At 46.0% G+C, this 21,177-nt stretch overlaps 1 protein-coding gene across 1 annotated transcript in view; it reads left to right on the top strand.

The window, feature by feature from the left end:
• Nucleotides 1-19,858, top strand: part of ADGRV1 (adhesion G protein-coupled receptor V1) — a 303,011-nt gene extending 283,153 nt beyond the window's left edge. Inside the window, exons 89-90 of the mRNA XM_070935769.1 lie at nt 8,988-9,165; nt 19,517-19,858. Coding sequence (XP_070791870.1) covers nt 8,988-9,165; nt 19,517-19,635 — 297 coding nt within the window. The 3' untranslated portion in view covers nt 19,636-19,858. The remainder of the gene's footprint in view (nt 1-8,987; nt 9,166-19,516) is intronic.
• Nucleotides 19,859-21,177: the final 1,319 nt, after the last annotated feature.

Genomic DNA, 21,177 nt, shown 5'->3' with positions numbered 1-21,177 from the left:
AGTTCAGTCTGAGCTCTGCCGCCGGCCTGTGCTGGCGGAGCTCCTGTCCCTCCCGGCTCCCCGGTGGGGGTGGCCGGGGCTCCGGCCGTCGAGTGTGCGGGATCCGTCCCAGCACCTCCGGCCGCAACATCTGGAAGTTCGTGCTGGAGTCGCTGGTCCTTCCCTCGCCCGGAATGGCTGGAACCTCGCGGCTGGACGTCGCTGCTGTCCGGTGGGTGCCATCCGAAACCCGGTAAGTCCATTGGTGTTTCGTTGGGCTTCCGTGGCTCCCGTCGCTGTCGCTGTCCAGTGTGGTCCACCTCGCCGGGGTGGTGTTCATCTCCGCGGCTGGGTTGGTGCTGGTTGGCTTCGCAGGGTTGGTGCTGGCCGACCTCGCCGGGGTGGTGCTGTTCGACCTGGTCTGGGTGGTGTGCGCCTCCCTTGCTGGAGTGGTGTTGGTCGACCTTACAGGGTTGGTGTTGGTCGACCCGGTCTGGATGGCGGTTGGGGTCTCCCTCGCCGGTCGGTTGCTGGCCGGCTCGGGTTGCGTGTTGTGCGCCTCCCCCGTGTGGTTGTCCCCGGTCTACTTGCCTGGAGCGTTGGTCTCCCTGGCAGGGCTGTTGTGTGTACTCGTCGCTGGAGGGGTGCGATTCTCCCTCCCTGGGTGGGTCCCGGTCTACTCTTTGACTGTTGTGGCGGTCCCTCTCCATGGAGTGGCGGATGCCCACCTCGCCGGGTTGGTGATGCCATCCCTCTTGCGGCAGGTCCCGGTCTACTGCTCTGGATTGCCGATGGGTGAGTGCATGGTAATGTGCTTGGCCGGCCTCGTCGGGGTGTCGGTGGTCTGCCTCGCCTGGGTGTTGTAGGCCTGCCTCGTCGGGGTGTCGCAGGCCTACTTCGCCGGGGTGTTGTAGGCCTGCCTTGCCGGGGTGTTGCAGGCCTACCTCGTCGGGGTGTTGTAGGCCTACCTCGTCGGGGTGTGGTAGGCCTACCTCGTCAGGCTGGTTTCCTTCCGATCCCCTCCACCTTTTCCGGAGCTGGTCGATGTGCCATCTACAGACCTGTCCATCTTCCAACTCGACTCGGTAGGACTTCGGGCCGGTTGTGCTCTCTATTCTCCCCTTTAGCCACTTCGGAGAGCCGTTGAAGTTAAGCGCAAACACCGGGTCTCCTATGGCGAAGGCGCGGAGCGGCCGGCTGGCCGTTGCTGTCACTTCGGGGTTGTACTGGGGGTGCAGCTGGTCCAGGGGTGACCTCAGGCGTCTGCCCATCAGTAGCTCAGCTGGGCTCTTCTTGGTGGTGGCATGCGGGGTGATGTGCTGTTTAAGGAGGAAGTTGTCGATCCTCTCTTGCCAGTCGCCCGGACTCATCTTGGTGAGCGTCTCCTTGGTGAGTCTCACCATGCGTTCCGCTTGACCGTTTCCGGCTGGCCTGTAAAATGCGGTGAGGGCGTGGCGGATGCCCTGTCCCGCCAGGAACTCTTCCATGGCCTTGGACGTTAACTGTGGGCCATTGTCTGAGACTAGGACATCTGGCAGCTCGTGCGTTGCGAATAGGCGCCTGAATGCCCTGATGGTGGCTTCGGAAGTGGTAGATGACATGGGGATGACCTCTAGCCACTTGGAGAAAGCGTCCACAACAATTAAGAGGTAGTGCCCCTGCATAGGACCCGCGAAGTCAATGTGGATCCGTGCCCATGGGCTGCTGGGCGTCTCCCACTCTGACACTGGGGCTTGGGCAGGGGCGGGATGTACCACTTGGCACGGGTCACATCTGGCGACCCACTCTTCAATGTCCTTGTCCAGGGATGGCCACCAGACGTAACTCCGTGCCAGTCCTTTCATCCTTACGATGCCAGGGTGTCCGTTGTGGAGCGTCTCGAGTGTCTTCTTCTGTAAAGCGCTGGGAATCAGCACCCGGTCTCCCCATAGGATACAGCCTTTCATGGTGGACAGCTCCTGTTGCTTCCGTGCGAAGGGGCTGAACTTTTCTGCCGGTTTCTCTGCTGGCCAGCCTCGCAGGACCCAGGATCTCACTTGCCTGAGTATGGGGTCCCTCTGGGTATGGGTGGCCACATCTGCTGACGTCACTGGGCAGTCTCTGTCGGCGTCGATGTGGAGGAGGCTCATGGTGGGTGCGGGGTCTTCTACTGGCTCTTTGGATGGGCACCTACTCAGGGCATCTGCGTTCCCGATGGTTTTGCCGGGCTTGTGAATGAGTCTGTATGAATACCCGGCAAGGAATATGGCCCAGCGTGTCATCCTGGGTGACATGTAGCCGGGTGTGGGTTTGTCACCCGCTAATAGTCCCTAAAGTGGCTTGTGGTCAGTGATGACCGTGAAGTTCCGGCCATATAGGTACTCATGGAAGCGCTTGACTCCAGCCACAATGGCCAAGGCTTCCTTGTCCAGCTGGCTGTAATTCCTCTCGGTGCTGGACATCGTTTTAGAGAAGTAGGCGATGGGTGCCTCTGATCCGTTGGGGAGCTGGTGGCTGAGGACTGCTCCAATCCCATATGGTGAAGCGTCGCAGGTCAGCAGCAGAGGAAGCGTCTCGTGGTACTGGATCAGCACGCTGTCGGAGGATAGGAGCCCCTTGATGGTCTTGAAGGCGTTTTCTTCCTCTGTCCCCCATCTCCACGGAACCGCTTTCCCCAGCAATCGATGGAGTGGCTCAGCGGCTGTTGCCTTCTGTTTAAGGAACACCGCATAAAAATTTAGCAATCCCAAAAATGCTTGAAGCTCGGCTTTGTTTTTGGGGGCTGGAGCTTCGTGGATTGCCCTAACTTTAGCTTTGGTGGGGTGGATGCCGGTGCCATCTATGAGATAGCCCAGGAACTCGACCTCCTGGACCCCAATGATGCATTTGTCCCTCCTCACTCTCAAACCCTTCTCCTTGAAGCGCTGCAAAACTTGTTTGAGTCGCTCAAGCAGCTGGGTTTTAGAGTACCCGGAGATCAACACATCATCAAAATACGGCACCACCCCTGGAATGCCTTGGAGAAGGCGTTCCATCATTGATTGAAAAATGCCTGGGGCTGCGCTGACTCCAAATTGGAGGCGGTTGCACTTAAATGCGCCCCTATGGGTGACAATCGTTTGTGCCTCCGCAGTTTTTTCATCCACTGGCAATTGCTGGTAAGCCTGGGCCAGGTCCAGTTTTGCAAATATTGTCCCACTCCCAAGTGAATGCAGCAGGTGTTGCACCACTGGAACTGGGTATGCGCTCTGCGAAAGGGCCTTGTTAATCGAACATTTATAGTCGGCGCAGATGCGCACAGATCCATCATGCTTCATGGGGGTCACAATGGGTGTCTCCCATGCTGCATGATCGATCGGTTCCAACACGCCCTGGGCTATCAGCTTATCTAGCTGAGCATCTACTTTGGGCCTCAGGGCAAACGGAACTCTGCGGGGCTTAAGCCTAATGGGGGTAATTGTCTTATCAAGATTAAAGGAAATGGGCTTCCCCACAAATTTCCCCAGCTTACCGTCGAAGACTTCCTTGAACTCTTCGAGGAGGGTGTCGAGTTCGTCCTGACGAATTTGGTTAACCCCTACTATCCCGAGCCCTAGTGGCTTGAACCACTCCATGCCTAGCAGGGTTGGGCGGTCGTGCTCGACGATGGTGATGGGGAGGTTGCCTTGGAATTCTTGGTAAGACACGTGGAGCGAGGCTCTTCCCAGGACTCCGATGTGGTTTCCTCTGAAATCCACCAGCCTGGAGCGCAGGGGTCTCAGGTCCCTCTTGCGGACGTCTGGCTTGATGCGTTTTAAGTTTTTCCAATCCATGATTGAGTAGATGGAGCCAGAGTCTACTTCCATGGAGCATGGGGTCCCTTCGAGCAGCACGGTCGCGTGGCACTTGGTGGCGGTGTTGTCGTCGTCGGAGAGGTGTATTGTGGTTTGGTGTACTGCTCTCCTCCGGTTCCCGTCGCTCTCGCCCCGTCTGGATTGGTAGGAGGACCGTTTGGATGCCCTCGCGTTGTCCTCCCGGTTTTCGCGAGGGCGGTGGCTGGAGGGCTCTGGGGCTGGTTCCTCAGCTCTGCATGCCTCTGCAATGTGCCCTCTCCTGTTGCAACGCCGGCAGGTTGCGTCTCTCCATTTGCAGCTGGCTCTGGCGTGGTCCCCTCTGCAGCTGGCACAGCGCTCCCCCTTGTAACTTTTTTGGGCGGTTTCCTGCCTTGGGGGTCTGGATACCTTGTGTACGGTGGATTCCTCCTCCGACTCTGATCCAGCTGTGGAATCCTCAGTTGATGATTGCGTTGTGGAGCGAATCTTGTGGATTCCCTTTGCTCTGCTTACTGCGGCAGCCGCTTTCTCCGAGATTTCGGATGCGGTGGCTTCCTCCACCACATCCTTGAGCACGAGTTTCTTCCTGCTCAGGAATTTCTTTTGCAGGCCTCTGTCCCTCATGCCGAAAACCACGCGGTCAGCGATGGCGTTGTCCACGTGGTCGAACTCACAGCTGGCTGCGATTTGGCGCAGGGCGGCCACGAATTCTTTGATGGTCTCACCTTCCTTTTGATCCCTCTGATGGAAGGTGAAACGGTTCGCCACTGGTGTTCCAGTTGGGGCATAGTGCTCTTCCAGGATCTGCAGCAGGTCTGTCCATGGCACTTCTTCGATGTCTCGTGGTGCTACGAGATCGATTGCCATATCGAGGACTTCGGAGCCGCAGTTGGCCAAGAAGATGCCCTTTTTCCAGTCATCATCGGCATCCCTGATGTTGTTTCCTCTCAGGTATTGCCGAAATTTGACCACGTAGGATTTCCACTTGTCCTTCCCTGGGCGGAATGGAGCAAGGGCTGGCAAAGTGACTTCAGCTGATGCCATGCCTCTGGAAATCCCTACGAAGTGATTCAGTTGCTCAGTGACTTAGCTCTATGAGGTTGGCTTCGTGCCACGAGGTTCGTCGCTTGGTTCTAGTCCTTCGTCGCCAGTGTTAGATCGGCGCAGGGAAAGCAAGACGCGACCAGCTCTGGTCCAATTCAGTACTTTAATCAAGCACAGGAAAAAGACGAGCGGCTGGGCTGCCGGAGCTCTTTTATACGCTCCGGCAGGCTCAGCCGCCCAATGACAGCTCTTTGAATTTCCCGCCGGAGGATTAGCCAATCCCCGGCGGGTGCCCATATAAGGACATAACACATACAGCATTTGCACATTGCCATGTTGCCATAGCTCATTATGCTTATTGTCTTAACTAACATTTAAATTGCTGGAGCTAATTAATCCAGACTCCAAGATGACAGTAACTGGAATCTTTTTCTTGCAGCTGGGCACAAATAGACTTTCAAAAATTATCCACTAAATTTGTTGGCAAAGTAGCTTGGAATAGGAAATTTCTTTAACCAACTTCAGGAAAAGAAAAACTCTTCAACATTTTTTTAATGGACTGGCTGTTCCTTCTTGATGACAGTTGCCTCACTATATAAAAAAAAAAAAGGAATTTCTTAATGACAACCTTCCTTGAATTTAATTGAAGTCCTAGAAGCCAGAAAAATGATTACACCATGAGAGGCAGCACATTCTCTCCGGCATCTTGGCCACCTCATAATAAAAGAAGTGCAAGTATATGACCTTCCACCCAAAAAAACTTCTTTTTGAAACAGAATTTGCTTTTAGAAGTTCTTTCATCACATTGAATGAAAGATTGTTTCTGCCCAGCTAGAGATTGGGGGTTGAATTAGGATTGCTGATTGATTGATTTGATTTGATTTTAATAATAACTTTATTGTCATTGTATATGTATACACAGTATAGCCATACAACGAAATTCATTTAACACCCAAAGACCAGGTCCAACACACACAACAATCCCCAAACACATTCCCACCCACCACAATTCCCCACCCCTAAACCACCCAAACATCCACACAACAGACCAAGTAATGCTGTCCAACAGCTCACTGATGGTGGCCCTTTAGTTCATTGTTGAGTGCAATTATAGCTCTGGGATAAAAACTATTCAGAAAACGTGTGGTCCGAGTTTTAATTGTTCTGTATCTTCTGCCAGAAGGCAACAGTCCAAAAAGATTGTAAGCAGGATAGGAAGAGTCTCTGAGAATGCTATGCAACTCCTCAAACAGCGAAATTCGAAGATGTCATCCAGGGCTGGTAGCTGGAGCCCGATGATATTCTGGGCAGTTTTAATGATTCTCTGTAGAGCTTTTTTGTCCGCTACAGAGCTGCTCCCATACCATGCAAGAATGCCGTATGTCAGGACACACTCAATGGTGCTGCGATAGTAGGACAGAAGTAGATGCTGAGATAGATTTAGATAGATAGATAGATAGATAGATAGATAGATAGATAGATAGATAGATAGATAGATAGACTTTTATCCTACCTTTATTATTATTAAGAGTATGTATGTGTATGTGGCAAGGGCTGAGTACCATTTCTTTATGGATTTTGTTTGCTACTTTCAGCAAGAATTTCAATCAAGTACATTGCTTACCTTCCTTCTGTATGGCCTTTATAGTTCAGTAGAGATTTGAATTTGGGATGACCATGTCCCATGCCAAATCGTTGTACATTTATTCTATACTTGTAGTAGCAGGATCTGTCACAATAGCAGTAAATCAGTGTACAATACGTGGATGTTAATTATAAGCCATGCTTGGCAAAAATTGTGTTTATTGACTATTTTAACATTTCTGCCAGTTTTGCCTAGCTAAACATGTGTTCTTTGTTTTTCCTCAGACAAGCTCCTTTTTCCTTAAATATCATTAACAGAACTTATTTAATTTTTATTTTAATAACAAATCCATCAAATGCTCCACTGAAGTAATACAGCAGCAGAGAATAATAAAGCTACTCAAAATTATTTTAAAATAATTTTAGCAATTTTTATTTTATTCAAAAGAAAGTTAAAATACAAAATTCCAAGAAATTTAAAACAACGAAAACAAGATACACAAAACATACAAGATATTTAAAAAGTGTATTTAAAAAAGAAAAAAAGAACATCTACACGTATTACCCCTCTCCTGGTTGAATACTGATTAATACATTGTTACAGTATTAGTTTCCACGCCTTGCAACCCCTCCCCATTTTTAAAAAACTAGCAAATCTATTTGCATACTATTGGTCTGTCTTTCTATATGCTACTGTGTTTCCCCGAAAATAAGACCCTTTCTTATATTTTTTTTGAAACCTGAAATAAGTGCTTGGCCTTATTGCCATGTGCTCAAAAGCTCAATTGGGCTTATTATCAGGGGATGTCTTATTTTGGGGAAAACAGGGTATATTAATGACAAAATATTTAACCGAAAGAACAATAATAATGAAAAGGACAAGATTAGAGTTTCAAAACCTTCTGTTAGCAAACTGTTATTGTAATCAATTTATAGAAAGTTTACCGTGGCCTCTTACCTATCCCAAATCACCCCAAGAGTAAGAGTAATTTATCCTAGATCATATATCCACTTTCATTTTTTGATATAATTTCTTATCAGTTTTTGTCTAGTTAAATATACTACATTCAATTTCTACAATCAGTCTGTCTTCCCAACAAAGTCCAGTTAAAAGTGGTTTGCAATTAAGAGTAATAAATCCATTCCTCAATCTTTCCAAGTCCTCCTAAGAAAAATCAGTTTGTCACTTCTCCATGTCAGGCTTCTGCTATTGCAAACAAATGCAGACTTGAAGTTCAGAGAGTTGTATGGAATCAACTCAGTTCTACCTCTGTACAGTACATTTGATATCTCTTTTATCTTTGAATCTTTAAGATCCCCTTTTCAAATGGGTCCATGTCCATCCAAAAGTCATTTTTGGATCATTCCCAAGTGTTCCCGTTCAAATCCAGGGAGCAACATTACCAGAAAGCCATCTTAGGCAGCAAAATCAGCAGATTACCGGTAAAAGAGAAAAATCTCCTTACCATTCAGCAGCCATGTTGGGGAGCAGCTCCTCTTGGGGAGGATCCAATTATGTAAAAATAATTCTATTACTAACCATGCCTTCTGAAATAGTCATTATAGCAGAAAGCAAGATTTAACCATCCTCTGAAAAGCCATTAAAAAGGAGATGACACTAGGCTTCCTTAGGCAATAACCAGCACAAGGTTATTGTCACAGAAAATACCTCTTCTTGCTCCACACTAATTACCATTCCTGAGGTATTCAGAGATGCAGGAGGGTCTTTGACTTTCATCTCAGCAGGCAATCAGTGTTGGCTGAAATAGAACCAGAGGGTCTCAGACGATAAGGCAGCCTTGTAGTTGCTGCTACTGTCATGCTGACAGCTCTGACTCTTTTTCTTTGAACATCTGTTGTGGAGTTACAGAATCCTCAGTAAGATACACATAAATCCAAGGCCAGTTTGATATCAGTTATGCATTCCATATTTTATGTATTTGTAGATCTACCAATTATTATTTCACAAAGAAAGTAACTTTCATCTTGTATACTACATTATTATTTTATCAAGAACAGTCTGTGTATCCCTAAAGGAATTGGTGGCTAGACTTAGAGAAACGGCCTTCCTTTGATAGTGGTATTTTTGGCAATATCAAACCTTAGTCCCACTTAATTTGTGGGCCTAACATAGCCATTAGGTAAAGTATCATTAAAAGTCCAGAATTCTTATTTCTCAATACTGAACTGATTTTTACTGGGAAAGGAGAGAGTTTTGTGGAATTGTGTAACTTAGGATCCAGCATAATTTAACCAATTGGGATACAAAATGCACTTAGACAAGGAGATGGACATTTGCTATTTTGGCATTGGGAAATGCCATAATCCATAAGGAAAAATCTGTTGCTCTAATTCTTTTGACTGCATGCATTGCTAGGGCCAGGATATTTGGGGTCAGCCTATTGCATCTAAATCAACATAATATTTTCCTCAGTTGCCAAAATAAGTAAATAATGATGAAGGCATCATTTGCTATTTGAGGGATCCTCTAGACTAGCGAACCAATAATACCATTAGGAAGATAACACAGAGTGCTTTTTTTGTGGCACTCTGTATAAAACAACTGTATACTTAATGCTTTTTCTAAAGATGCCAGCAGACTGGGAGAGGACATCCCCAAGAACAGGAACAGAGGCCAGGACTGTCTTTAAGCAAAGCCCACAGAATGGCAATGCCTATATAGCTGCTGGAGGATTTAGGAACAGTTCTTTGATGGCAGATGAAGAATCACAAGAGTTTGATGATTTAATATTTGCTTTAAAAACTGGTAAGTATAATATATCCTCCTTTCTAAATATTCAGATGTGATTTTTTTGCAATTGTATTCTGACTAACTATTTACATCAAAGTAAAAAGTCTGTCTTGTACTAAACTTAATATGCATTTTATTTAAAGAACAAAAAAGCAAATTGAATGAAAACACATTTAGCCTATATCAGGAACTAGAACATATTTTCTTATTGTAGTTTTGAAATTTAGGGTGAAGAAGTAAATATTATTCTTATATGAACCACAAGCTACTATTTCAGATATAGAAATGCTACCATATATCCAATTTATATGGCTCTAATTTCACATTTACAGTACATGGAAGCAATTGCAGATGAATCAGAAATATGGTAATGGCCTGTGCAATTATGCCATCTTGCTGAGTTAGGCTCCCCAAAGCTATTTAAAGAAGAAGATTAACTATCGTCCAAGAACCAGATTAAAATTAATTCTAAGTAAAAGATGGAGAAAATCCAGTCACAGAATGTGAAAGTATGCCAGAGAAGACACTGTTGGGATTTCTTGGACATGCAGAAAATGAAATTTATGGATTTCTACAGGTCTTCTAGAAGAGTGGCAAGTCAGCATTCCACTCATCAGATGTCTTGCACTTCACAGTCAAACATATGACCACTAATACTTTTGGAGGCTACATCATTTGCCAACCTCACAGCTATCTTAATTTGAAGGGATAGGTTTTCAAGCTTACAGATATCAATATGACTACTGACTTCAAAAGAGCACTTGTATTTCTAGTTTGTATACATCTTGGTTACACACAGCAGAATACAAGCCAAGCCTGATTATGTTTTGCATGGATCACTCAGTAGCATAACATTTTCTCAGACTTACTTGTTTGGAACATTGATAGTTGCACAGTGAGACATGGCAGCAAATGATATGACTGTAATACTGCTTAGAAAGGCATAAACTGACACAAATATATGTATGTGTGTTTACTGTGTGAAAAGGATAAGTGCCAAGTTATGTAACTTTTTAAAAAGTGCTAATTAAACTAGGGTCAAACAATGAGTGCCCTGAAGAAATATTTCTAAAGTGCTTTGTGTCACATAGGCAGAAAGACTAGATTGGCTACCTAAATTCATCTTAAACTTGCTTTACAGGTATTGTGAGTTTCTTAGGCAAACAGGCACCTGGGAGACCTTTGAGCCATAATCTGCATTTGGTTTCATTGGTGTTCTTAGAGTAAATTCAGATAGGCCCTTGTTTATTCATGAAACTTTCACAGCTGAACTATAGTGTTTCATTCCTTGCTAAACAAAAATGAATAAATAAATAATTAAAATTAGTTACTGTTTAAAAGAAATACTAAATGAAAGGAGAAACTCTCAGTTCTACTAAAGTTACCAAAATGAAAATAACAGTTAATTGTTTGTGCTTCCCATAAAAAAATCTTGTTGGATGTGTATAAACATGAAACAGGTGAGAAACTACCAATAATATAATACAGGTTTTAAACATAAAAAAAGTCAAGATGAGATTTAATATTCATTTACCCTCTGGAGTAGTAGATACCACCACACTGATTTTGCAAGCCCAGAAGATTGTAAACATACTTCAGATTTATAATTCCTCATTTTTTAACATTGGAAAGCAATGTTAAACATATTTCTCCAACGCGCTGCTTGGAGAATCCAAAGCTTCGGGTTATTCAATAGTCGAGTAGCCTACACTGAGTGTGTTCCTTTAAATTTCTTCTTCAGACACGCCCACTTGCTTGACAGAGCCTCAGTTTAGTTCACTCAGTCGAGCCTGTGACACTGTCTGAAATTTTCTCCACTTAGTGACTTGACTATTGTTTCTTCTGAAGCTTTGGATTCTTCTCTAATAACAGCAGCGGTGAGTGAATTGGGACTGCATAGCCAGGAAGATCTTCTTCTTAAAGAGAGCCCGTTTTCCTCCCCTGCTTGCCGCCGGCGTGAGGGTTGGTTCCCCGGCCTACCGGCAATACCGCCCCCGCCATTGACTGGCCTCCCTGGGCGGCGTGGAGTTAAGGCCCTGCTCTCAGCGGCACACTCCATTTCCAAGTGTTTTCTCAAGGCGCTGATCTTCTGAGGCATTGAGCGCATTAAAGACAGCCGCAGAATTGTCATTTCGCCCGTTGCTACGTGCGCACGCTTTGGCGGCGCCCAGCAGCCGTTTCTCCGTCGCCTCATCAAGATTGCGGGCGGCGCTGGGAGTGCCTTTGGGACTCGCGCGCCCTGTTTTTACCCTCGGGCGCTGAGAGCAGAGTCCTAACAGCTCGCGCCCTTCTCTAATACACTGCTGGACTGCTCATCGGCGATCGCCTGGCAAGGGATCGCAAGCATTCTCCTGGCAACCGGTTTTTTTGTATATTCGAGGGTTCGCGCCATTTTTTCCCTGTCAGAACTTCTGGCGCGCCAACGGCTTCCTATTCTGCCCGGCAACTAATTACACAGCCTCACCGTTAAATTTGATTGGACGTTTTATTCTGCTATTCTGCCCGGCAACTGCTTACACATGCGCAGTTCTTCGCTTCAGCCTGACTGCTAATCTGCCCGGCAACTGCTTACACATACACAGTTTTTCAATTCAGCCTGCTGTCAAAATTAAATGGGACTTTGCTTCTGCTATTTTCTTCCAACTCTGAAACGAAGTTTCAAGCCTGAATTTTCTACTTACCTTCTTGTTATTGGATGTTCCAAGACTGACCTTCTTTACTTACCTTCTTGTTTACTGACTGTTACTGTTGTTTTACCTTAAAAAAAAAAAAAAAAAATCTATATATATATATATAAGTAAATATTTAACTACAGAATTTAATAAGGCTCACCTGATTACGATGGCGGAGCTTGAGCTCTCTTCTGATTTTGAAGATGGTCAGTGCTCTCCAGAAAGGCCACTTCCAGAGAGGACACGCAAGGCAACTATGAAGCGTTCTCATCATCAATCGTCCTCTTCTGCAGCTACTTCCTCTAAAAGGTCGAAATCTTCTACTGCATCTGACAGAGACGCTTCCAGGAGACACAGAGCTCTGGAGAGACAATTTGAAAAGGCACGTAAGCAATCCCACAGGTCCAAGGCCACGAACCTGCCTTTTACTACCTTGACTGTGGCAGAGGCTGAGGCTCTCCCTTCACAGGAGACAGCTAACCAACAACAACTCACCACACCTGCCCAGCCTGAACACGATTCGGGCTCTGCTCTGGGTTCGGCCCTACCTATGGGACCCGTTGACCTTTCTTACAAGACCTCTCTTACTCACAGAAGGCAACCTGAGGCGACATTTACTCCAACTGCAGCCGGATTACGCGCTGTGGTCGCAGCGCCTCCAGCACCACCTGCGTATGACATTCAACGCCTAATTTCTGACACAGTTTCCAAAACCTTAGCGGCAACCGCTCAGCAACCAACTCACTATGTGACCTGGCCCCAGGCGCAATTCCTTCCGCCTCCCCCACCACCACCTCGCTTAGCTCATCAAGCGACCAGTCATTACCAGCCCACCTTGCGTCCGGACTCATCCCATCATGATTACGGGCGCAGCGGCGAGTCGTCCTCGGAAGAAGGTGATGCGGAGCTTCAAGACATGGAGCTATCGGAAGACGAGGATATGCCTCCCGACAAGCCCTCCTTTTCTGGCCTCTTCCGACCATCGCTATTTAAGTCCCTTCTACATAAGGCTAAGATAGCAACTAGACTAGCAGATCCATCGACGCAGGTAGATCAACAGGATCCCCCTTCCCATCACGAGGCCCTGTTTACGGCGCCAAAAGCGGAGGCAGATTTCATCCCGTGTCCGCAACTATTCTCGGACGTGGTTCAGCGTTCCTGGGTTTCTCCTGCGTCTCTCCCGGCACCTACAGGTCTGGACAAGAAGCTATATTGCTCGGCACCTAGCTTGCATGACATCCTTCAGCTGCCAACCGTGGATGCTCCGGTTGCCAATCTCACCTCCTCATCTGTCATATCTGGTGACGTAGCTGATGGTCTGCGCTCGGAAGATCGTAAGGCAGAGTTCACCTTTCGACGCACACATAATGCGGCTGCATGGGCTGTCAGGGCGGCTACCTCGGCTTCCTTCTTCAGCCGAGCTACGTTGATATGGCTCCGTCAACTTCAGGAGCGTCTTCCGCCTGAGGACTCCCGCCTCCATAAGGACGTTAACAAACTGGTGGCGGCTACTGAGTATACGGCGGATGCCTCACTTAATGCTGCAAAATTTGCATCTAGGGCCCTCGTGTCCTCGGTTACTTCGCGCCGTTTACTCTGGCTAAAAAATTGGAGAGCTGACGCAAAATCCAGATGGCGCCTGGCCTCAACACCGTATAAAGGATCTCGTCTTTTTGGAGACTCCTTAGACCCCATCCTTGTCGAGGACAAGGATAAGAGGAAGGTCATGCCATCTTCCTATCGGAGAGTAGATCGCAAAACCTCTACATACTCTACCAGGCAGCCCTTTCGAGCAGAAGCCGGACCCTCGGGGTCCTTCGCCTTTCCCTCCAGATCTTATCCTCAAGGATTCGACCGTCCCTTCGACAGGCCCTCCTTCAGGGACCGCGGCCGGAAGCCTCCAACGGCCAAAAGACCTTTCCGCGGAACGGGAGCCCGTTCCTTCAGAAGGGGAAAGTGACTACATTCACCTTCCCATCGGCGGCCGTCTGCGACACTTCCTCACCCAATGGGAGGCCTCAACGACGGACGCCTGGGTTCTGCAAACTATCCGCCTTGGACTTACCCTGGAGTTCCATTCTCGTCCCCCTTCTCGCTTTATACAGTGCCCTCTTCCATCCAATCTACCCAAGCGTCAATTGATGGAGGCGGAAATCCACCACCTCCTCCAAATACGGGCCATAGAACCGGTTCCCCCTCAACATCGGGGGACCGGATTCTATTCAATATTCTTCCTGGTCCCCAAAGCATCAGGGGGTTACAGGGGCATATTAGATCTCAAGAGGCTGAACGAGTTTATCATCTATCATCAGTTCAAGATGGAGTCTCTACGCTCAATTCTGGCGTCCATTCGACCTTCAGACTGGATGACGTCTATAGATTTGAAAGAAGCGTACCTCCACGTGCCCATTCGACCTTCACATCGTCGATTTCTCCGCTTTGCCTACGACAACAGGCATTTCCAATACAGGGCTATGCCCTTCGGCCTCTCCTCTGCCCCCAGAACCTTTACGAAGCTCCTGGCAGCAGTAGCGGCCCACCTACGTCTACAGCCAGTGCGGCTCCACTGCTACTTGGACGACATACTGGTTCTCTCTTCCACTCCGACCCGAGCCTCCCGGGACCTGCAGATAGTGTGCCGTTGCCTTCGCCAACATGGCTTCTCTCTCAACATCCCGAAGAGCCAATTGCAACCCACTACACGAATCCTTCACCTGGGCACCGTAATAGATTCGGTAAAGGGCCAGGTATTCTTGTCGGCGGACCGCTACTCCAGCCTCCAGTCCTTGGCATCTCAGGTTCTGTCTTCCCGACGTGTGGCATTGCTTCTCCTGTCCCGCCTTCTCGGGAAAATGATCTCCTGTCTGCTGGTCGTCCCTTGGGCGAGGTTCCACTCTCGCCAACTACAGTGGTTCCTCCTGCCCTTTCAGAGGGCCAGACGGAGCAACTCATCTGCTCGGGTGTCTCTTCCGCCAGAAGTCACTCTGACCCTCCACTGGTGGACTTCTCCGAGACTGATGCGCGGCTGTTTCTTTCAGAATCTGCAGAGACTTGTAGTAACAACGGACGCCAGCCTCTCAGGTTGGGGAGGTCACCTTCGCTCTCACCTTGCTCAGGGCACCTGGTCTCCAGAGGAGCGCCTCAAAGGGATCAACTGGCTGGAACTGCGTGCGATCCGTCTCTCTCTTCTTCGGTTCCAGCAAATGGTGGCGGGGCATCATGTCTTGATACGCACGGACAATGTCACCGCAAAGGCGCATGTGAACCGCCAAGGAGGAACACGATCGAGGCTACTTATGGAGGAGGCGACTCTTCTACTGACCTGGGCAGAACAGCATGTTCTATCGCTGGCAGCAGAACACATCGCAGGGTCATCGAACACCGAGGCGGACTGGCTCAGCAGGCAGCATCTGGACCACGCCGAATGGCGTCTCCATCTGGCCCTGTTCGCCGAACTCGTTCGCCGGTTCGGCATGCCTCTGGTCGACCTATTTGCCAGCCGCGAGAATGCACACCTTCCCAGGTTCTTCACCAGGTACCCATGTCCTCAAGCAGAAGGGGTCGACGCTCTCACGTCTCCCTGGCCGACGGGTCTCCTCTACGCCTTTCCACCCCTTCCTCTCCTTCCCCGCCTGATTCGCAGGATAGTAGCAGAAAGGGCAAACGTTATCCTGATCGCACCCCACTGGCCTCGAAGGACCTGGTTTGCGGACTTGATGGACCTATCGGTGGCGCCTCCGTGGCGGATACCAGACAACAGGATCTCTCTCAGCCAGGGGGTCATACTGCACCCAGAGCCCCAGTGGTTGCAGTTGACCGCCTGGCGCTTGAGAGGATCCGACTGAGAAAACGCAATGTGCCCAAAAGCGCTATTCCCACTATTCAGGCCTCCAGACGACCGTCTACTTGCCGGATTTACGACGCGTCTTGGACTTCCTTCTGTGCCTGGTGCACAAAGTCGCACCTGGACCCTACGTCTGCCTCCGTTCCTGAGGTTCTGGGGTTCCTACAGGACGGTTTCGATAAGCGCCTCGCTCCCAACACGCTTCGGCGACAAGTTGCCGCGCTGAGTACTGTTCTATCGACTCCCGGAAATCTTCCTCTCTCGCAGGATCCGGCGATTCGCGCGTTTTTAAGAGGAGCAACCAACCTACGTCCACCAGCCGTCCATCGCTACCCATCCTGGGACCTGACTTTAGTCCTGCAGGCTCTTTTACGCCCTCCATTCGAACCCCTTGCATCCGTCAGCCTCAGATTCCTGACCCTCAAGGTGGCTTTTCTGGTTGCGGTTACGTCTGCTCGCCGCATATCCGAACTTGCGGCCTTGTCTGTGCGACAGGACCTCTGTGTTTTTCACACGAACCGCGTTGTACTGAGACTGGACCCTTCGTTCCTACCTAAAATAAACTCTGCCTTCCATCGGGCCCAGGAATTGATCCTCCCGGACTTCTGCCCGAATCCTCGGCATCCCCTGGAAGCTGACTGGCACCTTCTGGATGTCCGCCGAGCCCTTCGCAGATACATTAAGCGGACAGAGCACTTCCGCAAATCGGAGGCGCTCTTTGTTTCATTTCTACCCGCCTCTATGGGCCGGAAGGTCTCCTCTACGACTATCGGGAGATGGATTAAGTCTTGCATCTCCCGGGCATATTCCTCGAAGAACAAACCGGTTCCACCAAGGATCCTCCCTCACTCCACCAGAAGCGCCGCCACTACGGCCGCCTGGGCCACTAATGCCTCCGTTGCTGATATCTGCAGAGCGGCTACCTGGTCCTCATTAAATTCCTTCATCAGGCACTACAAAGTAGACTCCTTCGCCTCGGCTGAGGCGTCCTTTGGTCGCCGTGTTCTCCAATCTGTGTGTCCTTCTTCAGACGCCACTCAGCAGCCAACCCCCCCTATCTGAACTTGCTTGGGTACATCCCGAAGCTTTGGATTCTCCAAGCAGCGCGTTGGAGAACGGACGTTGCTTACCTGAACGTCCCTTCTCGACGCGCTGCTGGAGAATCCAACCCACCCAGCCTGGCTGCTGCGGACTCTTCCCTGACAACTTACAACGACCTCTCCTTCGTGAACAAAACTGAGGCTCTGTCAAGCAAGTGGGCGTGTCTGAAGAAGAAATTTAAAGGAACACACTCAGTGTAGGCTACTCGACTATTGAATAACCCGAAGCTTTGGATTCTCCAGCAGCGCGTCGAGAAGGGACGTTCAGGTAAGCAACGTCCGATCTCAGAGTTTTCTTTTTTGACTGCAAGTTGGGCTCAATTGACAGAGTAGCTGTTCTTAACAAGACAGCATGAGAGTCCAACTTTAGCATTAGTGCTGAAAATGTTTTCTCAAAAATCATAGTCCCAGTGTGAAGTCATTACACCATCTTACAGGGCCCCATTGCTTTAATTTGAGACCACGCTGCCCCTAAGAACTGTTAACTATCTTGTGGTAAACACTTCTAGAAAAAAACTTAACTGGTCTGTGCAGTATTAAGTTGTTCTTCCATAGAGGACTTTAGTTTTATTTTTTTTAAAAAAAGATTATCAAATCCTTAGGAATTCATTCATGGCATGAAAAAGTATAGTCATGTTATAATTTGGATTTTAACAAAGCAATAAACTTAAATAGGTTATTTGTTTAAGCAATCAGCAACACAACAAAACCGGACATGTATAAAATGGGAAACAGCAGGTCAATCCATTTGGCTTTGTCTGTTGTTTCTTTATGGTAAAAATGAGTCAAGGAACAGAAGGGACCTATGCTCTAGGAAAGATTTGTGTACAGTGATACTTGGTTTTATAAATTAGAAGTTAATTCACTGCTTCAGGATTTCTATTCTCTACCCTCAAATTACTGTTTGGAATCTATCCTGATCAACTCCCCTCACTGACAGATCTTTAGAAGGATTTCATCATCATCTTCCATTTTAATCTTCCCAGGCCTTCAATCACAATTCTTTTTTTCCTTCTCACTAAACAACTGTGAAGAAGGAAAGGATTGAAAAAAGGAACACTGCTTGCCTAATGATAGCTGTAGGAACCTATCTTGTAAAGCATATTTAAGTCATTTGATGGGATGAAGAATATTGTAATTTGATCATGTCATCTGCTGTGTCATAGAATTAAAAACAGACAAATAATCCCTGTTCATGTATAACAAAGCAACTTAATATGCCACATTTTCTGTCTTATATGTTTTATTAATTGCTAGTTTTAAAAAGTGGTAACATTTGGTTTCCTGCAAATATAACATGTTCCAAATGCAGTGAGCCAGGTTTATTGCTGGTACAGCTCCTTTGAAACCTATGCATTTGCAGCAGAAATAAATTTGCCCAGTCCATTGAATCTTTGCAGCCCTTGCTCATTTGTAGCTGGTTTTACTGGCAAGTAATGTCTGGAATTAATCTCTTTTGACATTACCATGTTTAATTATGCTTGCATGCACTTCTGCCTAAATAGGATTTGCAAGTCTTGAAATGTCTAAGTAGGGGTTGGGCAGTTTTTAAATGTTTTATTTACTTGTCCTAAGACCAAAAGCACAGTATGTTCATGCAGGCAAAGCAATCAGTTGGTGCCACTAGAAGAAGAGATAATGTGGGGGGTGGGGAGGAGAAATGTTTCCACCTTTGTTTGTTCATGAAGAATTCAGACAATGCTAAAAATGCTTATTCCATCGTCCTAAATAGCTATGCCAGAAGAACTGTACCTCTATGGAGAAAATATGGAAGCATTACACTGATAACCCTACCCATCTTGATGTAATGTTGGTTCAGGAAATCTGCCCACCTACAGTAGTACAGGGTTAGGTCAAGCTTTCTAAAGTAGCATAATTGTAAACTGTGATTGTCATTGATGCATGGAGGTCCTGTCCCTCATCATGTAGATGTTATCTTTGTGAGGAACTCCATTAGCAATTGGTGAGGTACACAGAAAGAACCCAAAGAAGCAACCATCATCCTTAGTTTCTTTCCACACCTTGGAGTTTTACGTGTATATTTAATAATGTGTATTCTTTTAAAGACATATAGTTTCATGAAACTATACAAAAATGACTCTTAAGGGACATGAAGCATAGAGGTTACATGAAGAATGTGTGTCCAAATGTGTGTGTGTGTGTGAGAGAGAGAGAGGGAGAACATTAATATAAATTAAGACTGGAGTTAGGCTATAAAATCTGAATGATGAATAAAAAAATATAAAAATATCTAACAGAGTTCCAGAGATTTGCAAACCTTAACCCTAATATAGTCAGCTTAAGTCTTTAAATATAATGAAGGCAATATTGCAGTAGTAGAATTAAATATGTAAAATCACAGCACTTAATGTGATATTTGTAACTGTGGTTTATGGATCAAAAATTCAGTAAGGTAAATGATAGTTAAAAAAAAGATGATTCAGATGTAAACTAGAAACAATTTATGATGTTTTATGTTTAATGCCTAAGATATTTTAAATTGGAGGAATCTTATATATTAATTTTAACAAGAGTTTAGCTTTTATAAGCCAGCCACATAATTTTGATACAACTTTTGAATGATATGTCACTAAATCATGCCAGAATGGTTAAACCACTAAGAATAGGAAAGCTGATATCATCCTCATCATCCTCATCCTCCTCATCATCATCAGATAAGTGTATTCTATAGAAGATATGTTCTCGTTTTCAAATCTCCCAAATATTCTGCTTTTCTTTTTGTGTTTCAGGTGCTGGCCTCAACATCAGTGACACTGAATCATGTCATGGCAGCCTGGATGGAAGTACAATAGCTAATTCCCAAATTGTTGAACTTAGGAGAATACCTATAGCAGACACTCATCTGTAATCCTTTCATCTTTTTAACATGCTGTACTGCATTCTACTTTTTATACATGTGTTTTCTTTGAACAACGACAAAAGAATCTCACTACATAGAGCTCTGTAACAGAATGCTATGAATTATATGATTAAGGAATTAACAAGTTTTGTTTTTTAAATGAAATAACCTATTTTTTTTACAGTAAGCTATAAACAACTCACGTTTTAAACCATTAATTTAGATGAATCTATTCTATCAAGTCAACTAATTTTTAAAATTAACTCCTATGTGTATTTCTGTTTTAATAAAAATTGATATAATCAATTTGATGGAGATTGTGTGTTTATCTATGTGTGCTTGACCAGGAAAGATTTGATTGTTATTAAGCTTTAATCTATTTTATTCCTACAGATATTTGCTTTGTTTTCCTTTTTTCCCCCTTTGCCCACAACAGAGTGTTATTTTTCATTCTAAACAAGAGAGAACATATAATCAGAAATTCACATGCAGAGATGCTAACCCCACAGACAATTTGAAAACACATCTCCCAGTATGAACTAAGACTAGAGTAAAAAAAGAAAGGCCTACAGTATCCTATCCACGATCCTTCCTGAGTATAGGATCTAAAAAAACCCTCTTTAAGGGAGATGGGTGGTTAAGAAATAGGAGAATAAATAGATAGATCAGATAGAAGAGAGGGAGGGAGGGAGAGATAGTTTTTCGCATTTTCAAAAATTTTGTTGCCTTTAAAAGAAAAAACTTCATATATAACTCAGTGTAGCTTAGAGCTCCAGGTGAGTACAGAGTTATTCTCAAACTCCTTCATGGATCATAAATTGTGAGAAGCAAGGATCTAAATGCATTTCTGTATTGGTTAGAAATGATTTTATATAAGGAAGTGTTTCTGCCCACTAGAGTTCAGAAATGCAATTGAACTGGCATACTTAAAGTATGTTTATGTAGTAAATGATGACATAGAGTCAAGAATGAATGGTAATGATGAATTTGTAACAAATACTAAAGTGAGTTACTATTACAAAAAAAGTGTTTTCAGGTACTTTGGTTACATAGAAAAAGATAATTAATTATTAGTTAAATTGCAAAACAATTGTATGAAAAAAGAGTGGGAAAGATTCAGGGAAAAAACCAAGAAAATCATGGTTGGATTGAGTTGATGAGATTATCAAACAACACAAGGTCATATTTTAAAGATAAAAGACAATATATGAATCAGTGTGCAGGGTGGAAGCAAGGAGATTTTTATAAGACTAGATAAAAGTTAGGGAGAAGTACAGTGAATGGTATTGATTTAAATGAGGTTGAGTTAGTTTCCCTTTGCTTTTTTATTATATATGGCCTTTATTTTCTTTTGTTCACTGTTTTTCACACTGGGCACTTCCCCACAGACAGTTAACGTGTATTCCTCCCATCCTTGAGGCAGCAGAAAACTAGGTCAACCTAATTTGCCCTGCTCCCATGGCTGATCTTTAGATACACAATAAGGAGGCCAGGGAGTGGCATTGTCCTTACACATATAATAAGTGGAGATTCACGACAACAATTGGTGAA

The sequence above is a fragment of the Pituophis catenifer genome, unplaced genomic scaffold (assembly GCF_029215685.1).
Source record: "Pituophis catenifer annectens isolate HBS135680 unplaced genomic scaffold, rPitCat1.0.hap2 SCAF_2, whole genome shotgun sequence".
Classification (NCBI taxonomy): Eukaryota; Metazoa; Chordata; class Lepidosauria; order Squamata; family Colubridae; genus Pituophis; species Pituophis catenifer.
The sequence above is the reverse complement of the archived record's forward strand: the minus strand, read 5'-3'. Positions and strand labels throughout refer to the sequence as shown.